The sequence below is a fragment of the Lingula anatina genome, chromosome 3 (genome assembly GCF_051362555.1).
Source record: "Lingula anatina isolate TDL-2025a chromosome 3, LinAna3.0, whole genome shotgun sequence".
Classification (NCBI taxonomy): domain Eukaryota; kingdom Metazoa; phylum Brachiopoda; class Lingulata; order Lingulida; family Lingulidae; genus Lingula; species Lingula anatina.
In genome coordinates, this window is record NC_141769.1 from 6,800,873 (window position 1) to 6,814,952 (window position 14,080).

The 14,080-nt window shown below is 34.4% G+C and overlaps 1 protein-coding gene across 1 annotated transcript; it reads left to right on the plus strand.

The window, feature by feature from the left end:
- The first annotated feature begins 11 nt into the window (after positions 1 to 11).
- LOC106173659 (ER degradation-enhancing alpha-mannosidase-like protein 3) lies at positions 12 to 13,724 on the plus strand. Its single transcript, XM_087008614.1, has 21 exons — positions 12 to 218; positions 744 to 789; positions 1,127 to 1,227; positions 1,889 to 1,928; positions 2,344 to 2,456; positions 3,045 to 3,198; positions 3,395 to 3,529; positions 3,795 to 3,900; positions 4,088 to 4,185; positions 5,267 to 5,392; positions 5,676 to 5,759; positions 6,523 to 6,606; positions 6,869 to 6,993; positions 7,630 to 7,819; positions 8,241 to 8,383; positions 8,798 to 8,930; positions 9,218 to 9,299; positions 9,422 to 9,531; positions 9,844 to 10,009; positions 10,299 to 10,478; positions 11,414 to 13,724. Exons 1-21 carry the CDS (start codon positions 112 to 114, stop codon positions 12,562 to 12,564), a joined length of 3,474 nt encoding a protein of 1,157 aa, XP_086864740.1. The 5' UTR covers positions 12 to 111; the 3' UTR covers positions 12,565 to 13,724.
- Positions 13,725 to 14,080: the final 356 nt, after the last annotated feature.

A 14,080-nucleotide genomic window follows, 5' to 3' on the forward strand; every position in this document is an offset into this window, starting at 1 on the left:
AGGTCAAGGTCAATCTCGCGAGACTGACACACTAATGATGGCTGGTAAGAGGTGACGTTGACAGCTCTAAAGTAACTATCCGAGTTTTCTCGGAGCTTTTTCATTTTCATCATGGATAGTGATGTTGCAGCAAGACGGATGCTGCAAACAATTTTCATTCTTTTACTTATCCATGCAATTTCTTGTGGAATTCAACCGTCGGAGAAAAGAGAACTCAAGTATGTTATCGTCTCATTCAACTTGCAAAGTTGTTTGACATTGTGATTTGTATTTTGTAGATTATTACTAAATTACCAGTAGAACACATTGCTCACTCATAGTCAGTTACTGCCTTGATTTCATAAGACACTTCAAGTTATATCTCCAGTGTTCGTTTTTGCTTTGGAATATTGTATTATTTTCCTGTTTCTCTAGCGTCAACATTTTGAACAACTTTAAGTTTGTTTTGATATCGAGGATTGACTGATCCAGGCGTGGCAAGGATTAAGATGAGAGTTACAGTAATTTGTAAAAAAATGTGTTAACCAAACGACAAAGGCATTTTGTAAAATTTTGTCAGCTATCGTTTACTAAGTATCATATTATTTCAATAGCTATGACTTGCAAAGACATTGTTCAAAGTCACCAAATCACTAGACTTAGAAGGAAAACATTGCTAATCGAAGATGTAAATATTTCTTCGTTGGGGAGGGAAAGGATGCTTAAATACCAAAAATGAATAAGAATATTGTGTCTTGTTTTAGGGAAAAGGTACTGGAGATGTTCAACCATGCATATGGCTCTTATATGGTAGGTTTACTTGCTTAGCATATAATTTATTTCCTCAATATTTGCATTATCACTCGTGCACTCAAGTTGATGTAGCATTTTCCCACTGCTGGCTGGGTTCCCTGAATTGTTTAGATAAAGACAAATGCTGTCATTTTGTAGCACTTATATAGACAGATGCTATTAGATATCAAAATATTTTTAAAAAGGGGAGGGAGATCAAAAGTTACTGTTCTAACACAACAAAATTAAGAATTAAACACAGGTAAAACCTAAGCCATCTGAAAGTTTGAAAAATTAATTTTCCATATGATTATGGAACTGAAAATACAAAAATCATTCTGCGTTCTTATTTAAGGACCATGCTTTCCCAGCTGATGAGCTAATGCCACTCAGTTGTAAAGGCAGATACAGAGGAAGTGAGCAGAGCAGAGGAGATGTGGATGATTCCCTGGGAAAGTGAGTGAAATGATCATGACATATCAATTTCAAATTAGCAAAAATTTTATTATTTTTATTTATTTATTTATTTATTTATTTATTTATTTATTTATTTATTTATTTATTTGTTATTATTATTTTGTCTGTAAAGAAGGTTTATTGTAAGGAATGTATCATGGAAATGGTGGTTATCTTCATAAAGTGAATCTTAGAGAGGGAATATTGAGGAAATTGCTGAAATTTTATATATTGTGTTCAAAAATGGGTTTTTGGTACTTGTAGAAATATTTTCCTTCTAAGGCACTCTCAGAATATAATTAAGTATTGGACTGCCACATTTTTATCAAGAAAACATATCAGAAGACTCACTTTGGCTTCCTTACTCCCTTTCCTTTGTATGCTCCTTGTTAATAAGATTTTATCTAGATATTACTAACAATTTTTGCTTGTTTATCATTTTGTATATCAAAATTATTTAATTAATGAATGTTGGGCAATTCATTACACAATTTTATAATAATATTATTCACAGAAATGAAATACAAACTTTTTTGATGTTGTCTATTTTAATGTGACCCTAGTTTTGTTCAGTTTTTTGTATTACATATAGGTGGCTCCGGCATCTCTCTATGCACAGTGTGTTATTATTGTAATTGTGTTTTTTTCCAACCTTTTCCAGCTTTTCTCTGACTTTAATTGATACCCTTGACACCTTAGTGGTAAGTGCTGATATCTTTGTGTTCCTAAACCATGTTTATAATTATGATAGGAGTGTAAGACCTTTTTCCCAAGGATTGACTATTTTTGGAAAGATAAACCATTGAGAATGTAGGGGGTGCTTTTTGGATATTGCTTATTTCAGGATAGACTATTTTGGAAGGAAAAAAAGAGATTAAAATATCAGATTATGGAAAAAGGGGAGTGTTTAAACATGTCAAGATTATATCTTACAGAAATTTATGTTTTGAAAATTTTATTTCCTCAAAAATCTGTAGCTGATATAAAAATTAAAAAAAAAAACACCTGTTATCACACTATTACAAAATGTGTGTCTGATAAAAAGTATAAATTACAAGCCCCCTTCCCTGCTCTGTTTACTTTCTAGAAATAATGCCTTGTGTTTGTTTGGTTCAGGTCTTGGGACAAATTGATGACTTTGAAGATGCGGTGAAATTGGTGATACAGGAAGTGACCTTTGACACAGATGTGGTAGTGTCAGTATTTGAAACTAATATTAGGGTACTTGGGTAAGTAAAAAATAGTCCATGCTTTATTAAACCTGTACTGATACAAAAATACTAATTATTCAGAGAGTAACAGGCAAAAGAGATACAGGAATAATGAGTTTCTAAAATGTTTTAACTGCCTATCTATCTCTTAGCCTAGGACTTGTCGCACCATGAGTGTGTGTTTTAATATGTTAAGGTAAAAACTGCCTATGATTACTTACGTTTCCATATCTTGTATGATTCTGTAATAAAAGGGGAAGAGCAAAAGGTTTTTCAGCCAGGCTACTGACTTAATTGAAGTTATGCATTAGAATTGCCTTCCTAGCTGGTGAACAAAATTATAATGAGCACTATGAACAGGTTATTTTACACAAAATCATAATTTTATCATTTTGCAAAGCACTGGAGATGCAACTTACATGTATTTCAAGTCTAGCCATCAAAATAAATCGAAATGAATTCATTTTTCCCTAAGATACATAACATATAAGGGGCATGTAATGTATAGGCATATATCCATTTAAACAAGATTCTTTATGAGAGGGATGGTACAAGGCCAAATGCTGGGACTGTGAAATTGATATAATTTCACTGGAATCATTTCAGGGGTTTATTAGGAGGCCATGTTGTAGCAGCATATCTGAAGAGGGTGAAGAAAGGGATGTTATGGTATAATAATGAACTATTAGTAAAAGCTAAAGACATAGGAGAACGACTACTTCCAGCATTTAACACCACAACAGGAATACCATACCCAAGGGTAAGACTTCACAAGTCCAAATTAAAAAAAATTTCATCATAAAAAAATGAAAGTTCCGAAATAAATTGTATTTTTTAATGAGAAAATGGAAAAGAGATATAACACCTGAGCAGATTTTTATTTCTCATTTCTATATATATTTATTTTGTTATTTATTTTTATAAGTAGTAATATTTTTTTAAATTTTTTCATTCAGGTCAATTTAAAGTATGGTTTATGTAAAGTGAACTCTAGAACAGGAGTAGAGAAAGACACTTGCACAGCCTGTGCAGGAACCATGATTCTAGAATTTGCTGCTCTCAGTCGACTTACAGGGGACCCAATATTTGAAGTAGGTACAATTTTATTGTGTCTTTGTCAGTCTTTTTTTAAGGTAGGTTTTAGACAGATTAACAGTGAGTTACCATTATACATCATATCATATTAGGTCTAAAATTTTAGATATTTCGTTGAAATTTGAATATGTTAGTGAAACAATTCCTATTCAAAAGTGATATCTAAACCTGTTGATGTGATATTAGTACCTTTTATGAACTCTTTTTTTTTAAACTATGACCTGAAAATATTTCCAACTGTCACCTTCTAAACTTTGTTAGGAAAAAGCGCACAAGGCCATGGAGTTCTTGTGGAAGCAGAGACATCGCTCAAGTGACCTTGTTGGAACTGTGATAAATATACATAATGGGGATTGGGTGAGGAGAGGTGAGTAAGAATTCACCCAGAAAAAATTATGTAAAATAATCTAAATCTTCAGTTTTCAGTATGTATCTTATCTTTCATATTTTAAAAATTTGGCATCAGAAAAATCTCAAAAGTTTAGACTTTTAAAAATTAATTAATGTATTTATTTAATTATTTATTTATTTATTTATTGTGCCTTGTTTTGCAGATAGTGGAATAGGTGCAGGGATAGACTCTTATTACGAGTATTTATTAAAAGGCTACATTCTTCTTGGAGATGAAACCTACCTCAACAGATTTAATACGGTAAGTACTGGACATTCTGATATCTGACCAGTAATCTCTCTTTTTCAAAACCTCCCCCAGGCCATGTCTGTTAATGATGATTTGTAGAGATCAGTGCTCACTATTTACACTGCTGTTTCTTTGTTTAGGAGGAAAGACTTACATATATGGCAAAATCCTATACCTGCTGTGATATGTTTAATAATATTTACACTGTATTTAATACTGGCCCAGAAATGTATGTTTAAAGTTTAACATGAACTGCAACAGACACACTATATTCGGTAGAATAAGTACTTGTAACTCTGGCCTAGTAATGCATTTTATTAAACGTTAAACCTGCACTGCAGCCAATGTGGTATTTTAACCAAAAAGTGTAAAGACGGCCTGTGTATGAGCAAGTTAAAAACTGAACTGTAACCAGCATACTATTATAGCCACTATAAGTAAGCTATATGCCTCAGTGGCTTGGCACTACTAACATACAGTGGCAACCACATGCAGGTGGGAGACCTATAGACAATTACAAAACCAGGATCTGTTACAAATGCTGTAACTTCCTTAATTAACCAGCATAGTCAATTTATGAGTAATTGCATCAGGCATATTTTGTCAAATTGCACTGTTATTCAATAGAATGAGTTAATATTTTCAGAGTGATGTGTGTTTGCCTGTGTGAACATTTTTGCACATACCAGACTAGTACAGATTTCATTATTAGTCACAACAGTGGCAGATCTAGGGGTGGGCACATAACATAACTTTCCTGCCTTGCACTCTGCACATTATGATAAAAACTTTATCTACAGTTTTATATTTGCCTCACTTTGCTAAGCAAACTTTTCTTCCACACCCAACACTCACAGCTAAATTCTTGAATAACCCCTCCCCCCCTCCTGTTGCTGAATGATAATTTTTGCAGAACATTTAAAATTCACTCTTATTTATCACAAGTACCATCACGAAGAAACAACACATTTCATGAATAAGCAATACCAGGTGTATATTTTTTGCCCCAATGACTGTGTTCACACGTGATTTGAGCAGAAATAATCCATTATCCTGAGCTGCAGTTGTAATAGATTTTCCATTGTCATTGCAGCATTATGATGCTATAATGAGGTACGTGAACCAGGGACCTCTCATGTTAGACGTGCACATGCATAAACCTACCAGTAATACACGCCATTTCATGGATGCTCTCACTGCATTCTGGCCTGGGTTGCAGGTAAGTTAACTGAACATTGTGCTGTATGGGCTTTAGTAGATCAATGAATTAGAAAATAGGCCATTTTAAAAAAATGTGACTTCAAGTCTGTAAAAACATTCCAAAGACACAGCAACATGCAAAATGTAGCCTTGTTTTTCACTTAAAATCTGTTCCTAAGGTATAAAAATTGAAAACAAGGCTTCTGTGAAAGTTATTTCAGGCAAGGTCAAGGTTATGTAGTACATATCAGAGAGGTTTGTTTTTGTTGTTTAGTTCACAGTGCTATTTTTGTGTGTTTTAGGTACTTAAAGGAGACATCAAACCAGCAATAGAAATCCATGAGCTTCTGTATCAGATAACACAGAGACATAACTTCCTACCAGAGGTAAGCAGTGATTGAAAGCCTTCTACTGGTCATGGCTGACTGTGGATAGTATACTTTATTATTAATTATTATTATTGTTAATTGAGTCATAATGGAGTTACATGTACATTAGAGAGAGAGAGAGTAACAAATACTTCTACATAAACAAAAACTGTAATAGTGATTCCTTGCAAGTCCATCAAAGTTGTATGTTATGTTACTGAAATACCTTATAAATATATGATAGTATTTGACTCTTATTTAATGGTATCCCTTACTCATTTGAAAAAGTCCCAAGGAACAAAGTCAGATTTTTATCTCTATGTATCCTGTAGAGCTGCATATTTTTCCCAATTTAGTTCTTTCAAATGACAAAATTCCCCAGGTAAAAGCACCTGATACTAATATTTCTTTCTGAAAAGTAAAAATAACTTTAAAAAATCATGGCAGTCTAAATGAGTCAAGAAAAATTAATTTATTAAAAAGAGGTACAAAACGTCCAATTCAAGTTGAGGGAAGTGTCAAGCAATGGATCAAGATTAGAAGCAATTAATTAATTAATTTTTTTTTCCAAGGAAAAATAGGTTTTATGAGAAAATCTCAGATAGGATACCTGTAATCTTTGGATATATCTAGAACTATAGAGAAAACCCTTTATATACATTAGGCATTTGAGGATCATTTGCTTTCATGACCAAAAAAAATTATGTAAAAATTTGTGTTGATGATGTCTCAGCTGGCCTCTAATGTTAACCTCACAAGTATTTATCTATACGTATTTCAGGCTTTCACTACAGACTTTCGTGTGCACTGGGGCCAACATCCTCTTCGACCAGAGTTTGTGGAATCAACTTACTTTCTTCATAAGGTAAAATAAATTAAAATGCCATAAGCTTTCATTATAAGGTAAAATAACTAATATGAGCTTTCCTTGAAAGGTGAAATATGTAAACAATGTTCACTTTCGTAATAAGGTGAAATAATTGACAAGAGTTACTGCTTTCAAACATACAATTCCATATTATTGTTTTCTGAACAAAGCTGTGCGTTTAATATTACAGTCTTAAAAATAGAAATTAGAAACATTAGAAATTGACACACTTGAGACAGTTTTAAGGACACCATTTCAGGCAACAAATGACCCATACTACCTGGAAGTTGGGAAGACAGTGTTGAATAACTTGGAGAAGTACGCCAGGGTGCCATGTGGCTTTGCTGCCATTAGAGATGTCACATCTGGAGTCCATGAAGACCAGTAAGTTTCATCACTCTTATGGACAAAGTTCAGTCAGGTTGTCCACTGTAGTAAATTATGAAGTAATTGTGGCTTTGCGGGCTATCAGAGATTCCCTTCCTGTCTGGGGTCCATGAAGACCAGTAAGTTTAGAGTGTCTGTCACAGTAATGGACAGTGTTCAGTCAGGTTGACCAATGTCCACTTGGTATAATGGATTAATTGTGATTCTAAATCTGCTGCTGTCAGAGACATCGTCTGGGCCCCATGAAGTCCACTAAGGGAACACTGTGCAGTAAAAATGTATACTGACCATTACAAAATGTTGTACTGTACCTGTATGAGGAATTGACCTTAACCTTCAGATTAAAAAAAAAATGAGTGTCATACATGTTTATGATATATTGGTCTATGATAAGATGGCGAGACAGATTTATTATTGTCAACAGCCAAGAGTCAACTACTAGATAATTTGCATACAAGCACAGAAACACCATTCACGTGATAGTGTTCTGTAGGTGGTGGATCGTGGGATTGAGTATGACTCTCACTTTCTGGTACATTTATCCAAGTCGAGAATAACTCTGTTTTATCAGTCTACTTAAGTTGTCTCCTTTTTACCCACATTTGATGTTAACATTTTGTTTTTTCTTTCCAGACTGGATTCCTATGTGCTAAGCGAGACATTTAAGTATTTATACCTATTATTTGCTGAGAAGGAAGATCTTGTGTTGGATGTGGATGAGTATGTGTTTACTACAGAGGCCCATCTCTTACCACTAAGTCTGGCTGTGGGGAACTATAGCTGGACTAAACCTGTGGCTGGGAAAATACCATTGGCAACCACTGTAAGTGGATACAGAGTTATCTGGTTAATTGTGTGTGTGTGTATGTGTGTGTGTGTGTGTGTGTGTGTGTGTGTGTGTGTGTGTGTGTGTCAGTGAGTGAGTGAGTGAGTGAGTGAGTGAGTGAGAGAGAGAGAGAGAGAGAGAGAGAAAATTGACCATTGCTTCACTCCAAAAACTGGTAAATTGAAACCATGGTAGTAAAATAAAGCCCAAAAATTGTGGAATATTTGGAACCAGTTCTTACTTTATCTGAGTGAACTGCTAGTCTAAAGTTAGTTCATTTTTGGAACTGGTCCCAGATCACTATTCCATGTCTTTTAACTTAGTTCTGTAGATTTTCATTGGGGTAACTTTTTTTTCTTTCAATGATTTATTTTTAAAATTTTTATTTTATTTTAACAATAAATTGTTTTCACTTCAGGATGCTAGAGCTCCAGATTTTGAAGATGAACGGTTTGAGCGCTCATGTCCAAATCCAACAAGTAATCGTGGTTCTTTTGCACATGACCTCCGCAAGTCACTAAGAGATGTCGTGAACAGTGCCTGCCCTAAGCCCAAAGAAAGGTAATGAAAGTATATATCAAACTATTGCCAATATACTTAAATTCAGATGTGGTCGTTGTTACAAAATGAAAATAGCATGGAAAAGGTGATTAAAGGTAGTATATTAATTAAAGTGATAAAAAGAATTTTTTTTTTTTTTTTTTGATGTTGTGAAATATAATATTACAAGCCATAGGGTATGTCCAATTAAATATTTGAAGTAATGTTGTCACTGATAAATTATTTTCACTAAGTGAAGTCACATAAAAGATTTCAATTCTTAATTGTAACTGGCGATATCAATTTGGTTGTTGAACAGATGTATTAGAAGGAAGATGAATGAAGATTAGAAATACTGTTATTATACAATAGCAATTCAGTTTTGAAAAAATGATCAATGAATAGTATATTTCACTTTTTCTCTCTTGAAAACAGGAGAGTTCCACGATTGCGGGCAGCGGACTTCATAGCAGGCAACGCTGACCAGCTGGACCTTCTGAAGAGGATGGGAATACGACTGGCCACCATGTCAGATGGCAGAGTACAACTGCTACATACTGCCTCTGAGGTACCAGGATTTTTTAATTATAAAAATGATGGTGATTATTATATCAAGTTGCATACTGTGTCTTGGGTACTGTGATTTTATATGGACAGACACACTCTGTCTTTATCATTATGCACTTTTTACCCTTAATAAGTGGAAAACCATGCGACTTGTTATCCTCACACTTCTTGGTTGATAAGTAGATTTCATTTGTTGGGCAACTGAGTAATTTAATTAAGATGTTTGTTACGTAAATCTCACCGAAATATTTACAGAAATTTCAATTGAATTTTTTATTTCTTTTTCAGGCTGCATCATCAGAGGAAGCCGAGGAAGGAATGTTGTTCATGCAGGAGATGATAGAACTTTCAAAAGCTCAGCAGACAGACAGTAAGTTGTGATTGTTTTCATGATAATGTGGTGTAACAGTTATGTTGTATTGCATTGATATTGTACTGTGCAGCTTGAGTTATAGACAATGAAGAGACCCATGTATTTGTTTTCTATTTCAGTCCAACAGGAGCCCCGTGTTGTACAGCTGATGTCTCCACCATACAATGGCAAAGTGGTATTGTCAGCAGGGCCAGCACAGTTTGGAAAGAAACTTACCAATTTACCTGGGGTAAGTGTGTGTCTTGGGGGGTGGGGGGGTGGGGGGGGGGGGGGGCTTGGAAGAGTTAGGTTTTAGGGTACAGGGATGTAAAATTTTCTCCTAAGAGGATTTTCTCCCATTTCCTGTAAAAGAGGCTTTACAAAGCTTCTAGATTAAAAAAAGTACTCTTTGTTGTAAAAATATCAAACAAACCTTCATGCATCTGTTAATGTTGACATCAAACTTTAAAACATATTTCTAGCTACACCTTCAAATTGCTGTGAAATACCACGCTGTGAAATACCATGATTTGACAAAGCTTCTATCCATCTTTTGTTTTAGCTCCGTGCCCAGGTAGCAGTGGCAGACCCCTTTAAAGCATGTACATCACCTACCAACGCAGCCCAGTTGAAGGGGAAGATTGTGATAATGGAAAGGGGAGATTGTATGTTCATTGACAAGGCCAGGCTGCTGCAGGCTGTGGGGGCTTCTGGGGGAATAGTCATAGGTATGGGTATTGCTCAGGACCAAAATTTCAAATGTTATTTCTCCCATGTTAAATTGGAACATAATTAACTAATATTATTTCTCCTATTTTAATAGGAACAAAATTAACAAATATCATTTGTCCCATGTAACTTGAAACAAAATGAACAAAAATTTTGATATCATTTTTCCTTTATGTATTTATAAAGAGATTATGAACAGTGTCTGGTGATAAAAAGGATTTAGAAAATTTAAGTTTAAAAAAAAACGTACAACAGCATTTAATATACCTCATTTTTTTCATCCTTTAGATCATAACCCCGGTTCCACAGCCAAGTCTGCTCCATTGTTTGCCATGTCAGGGGATGGGAAACAGGATGTGAACATTCCCATGGTGTTCTTGTTCCAGAAGGAAGGACAAGATCTGCTTTCTGCCCTGGCTGAACACCAAGATCTGGATGTCATCATTGGCCACAAGGCTAAGGACATGAGTCAGTATATAAGACATAGAGAATATAAAAGGTGTACAAAGTGTATAAGACCCGTATGTAACAGAAAGAAAATTTTGATATTTCAGCAATTTCCCCTCGTGATCAAGATAAACTGTAAATTTTAAAACTGTTGAAAAATCTTTGATCTGTACACCCATTATCCAGCTCTTTGATTTGTCTTTTACCATCCCAAGTGAAATTCACCAGTCTTTATCTCCATAAGGAGAGAGGCTCAAAGATGAGAAACTTGGAACTTGAAAAATTTAATAAATGTCCAGTTAAAGGTTTAACAACTCTTCGTGTGAGATATATATCTCACAATAAAAGCATTGTAAACAACCCTTGGAAGTATAATATATTCTATTTCACCTAAAAAATGGCAGTTAAAGCAATTATTCCGAATTCTGTGCTTGTCATCCGACCACTTGACCTCCATAGATGGCTATACACTGTAATAATCTCGTAAGATATTATTACAAAAAAACAAAACTTTCTAGAAAAAAAAAAACAGGGACTAAATTTGAATGTAGAAATGGATTCACTAACCATTCGTAAGTATGGGAAAAATTGTTGTTTACCCCAGGAAAATTCATTTTTTTGCCAAAATGAACAGTTGTTATCCCTTTAATTAATAGCCAGGAGTTCTGCTTTTAACTAGTCGATTCTTACACCCCAGTGGCCTGAAGGGGCAGTAGTTTTTAAGGATTTCAACACAGATATAAAGGATAACCAGAATCCAATATATTTGTTGAACCTCTAAATTTAAAAGTGCATTACTGTAAGTCTGACCATGGTCACAACTATTAATCATCTTAGGTAGGAAAAGACAGTATATTATAATTAACTTTGCTTATTTTGCTGTTGAATTTCCCTGACTTTACTCAGCAGTTTACTTGCCATATGTATGTTTTTTTCATGTCTTAAATTTTTTTTAGGTAAAGTCAACACTTTCAAGTACAAAGATACATTTTATGAAGAAGTGAATAAACCGTTAAGTCCTGGAGAAATATATTACATGAAGCTAAAAACAGAAAATGTTGCCATCCAGATTGAATACGTAGAAACTCCACAAGATAAGACCCAGACTGAACCTTTCATGGAAATTATGGATGATCCAAATAACGTTCGTACACTATCTTTCCGTTTTGATGGCCTCGCCTTGGAGGAAAAATTAGCCAAGGAGGACCTAGGAACAGCATATATAGCATTTTTTGAAAATTTGAAGTCGCACACAAATTTTGCTCAGTTGAAAAAGCAGGCAAATTACAGACAAGCATTAACAAAGCTTTTAGAATGCGTTTTTGTATCAGGAGAAAAACAGTTGGATGAAGCCACAGAGAAGGATATAGGAGATCTCGCCCAGGAAATCCAAGTGCTTTCAGACCCACAAAAAATTGACCCTTCAGTCAGTGGTAAAGAACATTATGCTGGAGTTCAAGATTTCGAGGAAAACAAAAACAGTCCAGCAGACAATGCCCACATGGGTATACCAGCTGGTTTTAGGAAGGTGGAAGAAGGGGTTTACGTTAACGATGCCGGAACAATATTTATAAAAATAGACTCCTCCGATGAAGGCAAAGCAAAACTCCCACCTCTTCACTCTTCTCAGGATGATGTTAGCAAAGTGACCTTAAACATCAACACAGAGAATGACTTTAATAAAGTGCTTCAGAAACTTGTGCCAAATGACCAGTTGCTGGATGGGATAGATGAATGGAGGAGGAATGCCGATAAGGAAATGGAGGCAATATCTGAACAGTCAGAAGAGGGCAGCACTGAGCCCAGCCTTCAAGATGAGCCACATCCCAGTGCAATGGAGGAAGATCAGTATGCTACAAAAACTGAAAATTCTGACAGGACTAAAGAAAAAGATGAAGACATAAATGATGAAACCCATATCTCTAGTTCAGACAATAGAAATGTAGACAAGAGAAAGATAATACAGTCAAGGACTTATATTCCAAAAGTGGAAACAATTAGAGATCCTGAAGAAGGTGAGGAATATGAAAGAATGCAGTTAAATAGTGAGCTGTTAGAGAGCACAGAAACAGAAGATGAAAAACAAAAGAACAAAGATGAACTATGAAGAAGCAGTTCACAAGTCATAAGTTGTATTATGATATTCTGTACAAAAGGTGAAAGACACCTGCTGTAATGAAGATCAATACGTAAGTCAGTTTTAAAAAAATATCGCCAAAAATCGCATCAGATGGTCAGTGTCAAACATGGCTTCTTGATCCGATCTTGTCTTTCAACAGCATTAGTCATTCAGGGTTATCAGAAAGTCGTACATGGATTGCATTATATGACTTAAAGCTACTGGTAGCAATTCCAACAACTTTAACTTGCAATCAAGTTGTCATAAAATGTCTGGTCTGTGTAATGGTTTATGGTTTACTCTACTTAAAATCCACACCACGTTGAGTAAGTTGTTGAAAGATGTTTTTTATTGGATTGAAGATATGTTGATATATCATCATTGTTGACTCTTTAGCAAGTCTTCAGAATCTTTAATTATTTATTTATTTATTTATTTTGTAACATTATAATGAAGCAAATTACATACCCACATGCTATGGTAATTGGTGAGTATGTACATATGCAGATAGATGGAAGGCACTTTCACAGCAGAACTTAGAAGGCATCATCTCAACCCTGTTGTGAATACAGAGGGATCTGTGTTATCTATACTTGTTAAAAATTGGACCAATCTCTAGTCTTTGTGAACACATCTTATTCTCTGAATTGGCAATACTTACATTTCATCTATGTGCAATTCAGACAGTGGTCACAAAGGTCAAGAGCAGTATTTGGACAAATTGTGTAGTACAAAAGCTGAAGGTAGATGGTCATATTTTGGCATGCTATTTTTTATAATGAGACAGCAGTGATCATTGTATTTTTAGTAAATGTTTATTTATTTATTTTTAGTCATGCTTTTTTTGTTTATATTTTATTTATTGTAGGAGGAATTCATGAGAAAATGCATTTAGAAATGTTCAGTGCAATTAATCAGAAGAAGTCTGAATGAGTACACATTGTGATTTTAATCAAATTAAAATTAACATTAGTGGTGCATCAGAAAGAACATGTGTTATCTGTTTTATTAAGATGTAATGTTTACATGAATTATATTCATTACCAGAGTATAATATTTAGTATTAAATTTGAACTACTAAAATGATTATACTTATAATTAAGGCATAATATGTATAATGCTGACATAAAATGAACTGTTATATGGAAGTGTGAGAGAATTCAAATACATATCTTTAAAAAATGTAAAAAAAAAATTGTTTAATAGAATTAAAATATTGTGCGTTTTTCATGCGCTTTTCACAACAGCAATGATGATAAAATTAAGGGCCTAACTGTGCAAGGACAAATTCTGCATGGGGTCTGTTTTACAAGAAAAAATGAGCTCGAAAATTGGTCCAAACTTTTAGACTTTGACCCGATATTAATCAATTGTCCCAAGTGAATAAAACCAAATTTATTGTAACACGATTGGTGGCCAATGTTTAAGCCCAATACGTTAGTGCATTTCTTTGAAATTTTACCTTAAACATTTATATTGACCACTCTCTTCGACTAAAAATTGA

Excerpts from the sequence above, each read along its gene's own strand:
- LOC106173659 (XM_087008614.1), top strand. The coding sequence starts at position 112 with ATGGATAGTGATGTTGCAGCAAGACGGATGCTGCAAACAATTTTCATT. Across the intron at positions 6,607-6,868 it reads CAACTTACTTTCTTCATAAG|GCAACAAATGACCCATACTA; the intron begins GTAAAATAAATT and ends ACACCATTTCAG. Across the intron at positions 9,300-9,421 it reads AAAAGCTCAGCAGACAGACA|TCCAACAGGAGCCCCGTGTT; the intron begins GTAAGTTGTGAT and ends TTTCTATTTCAG.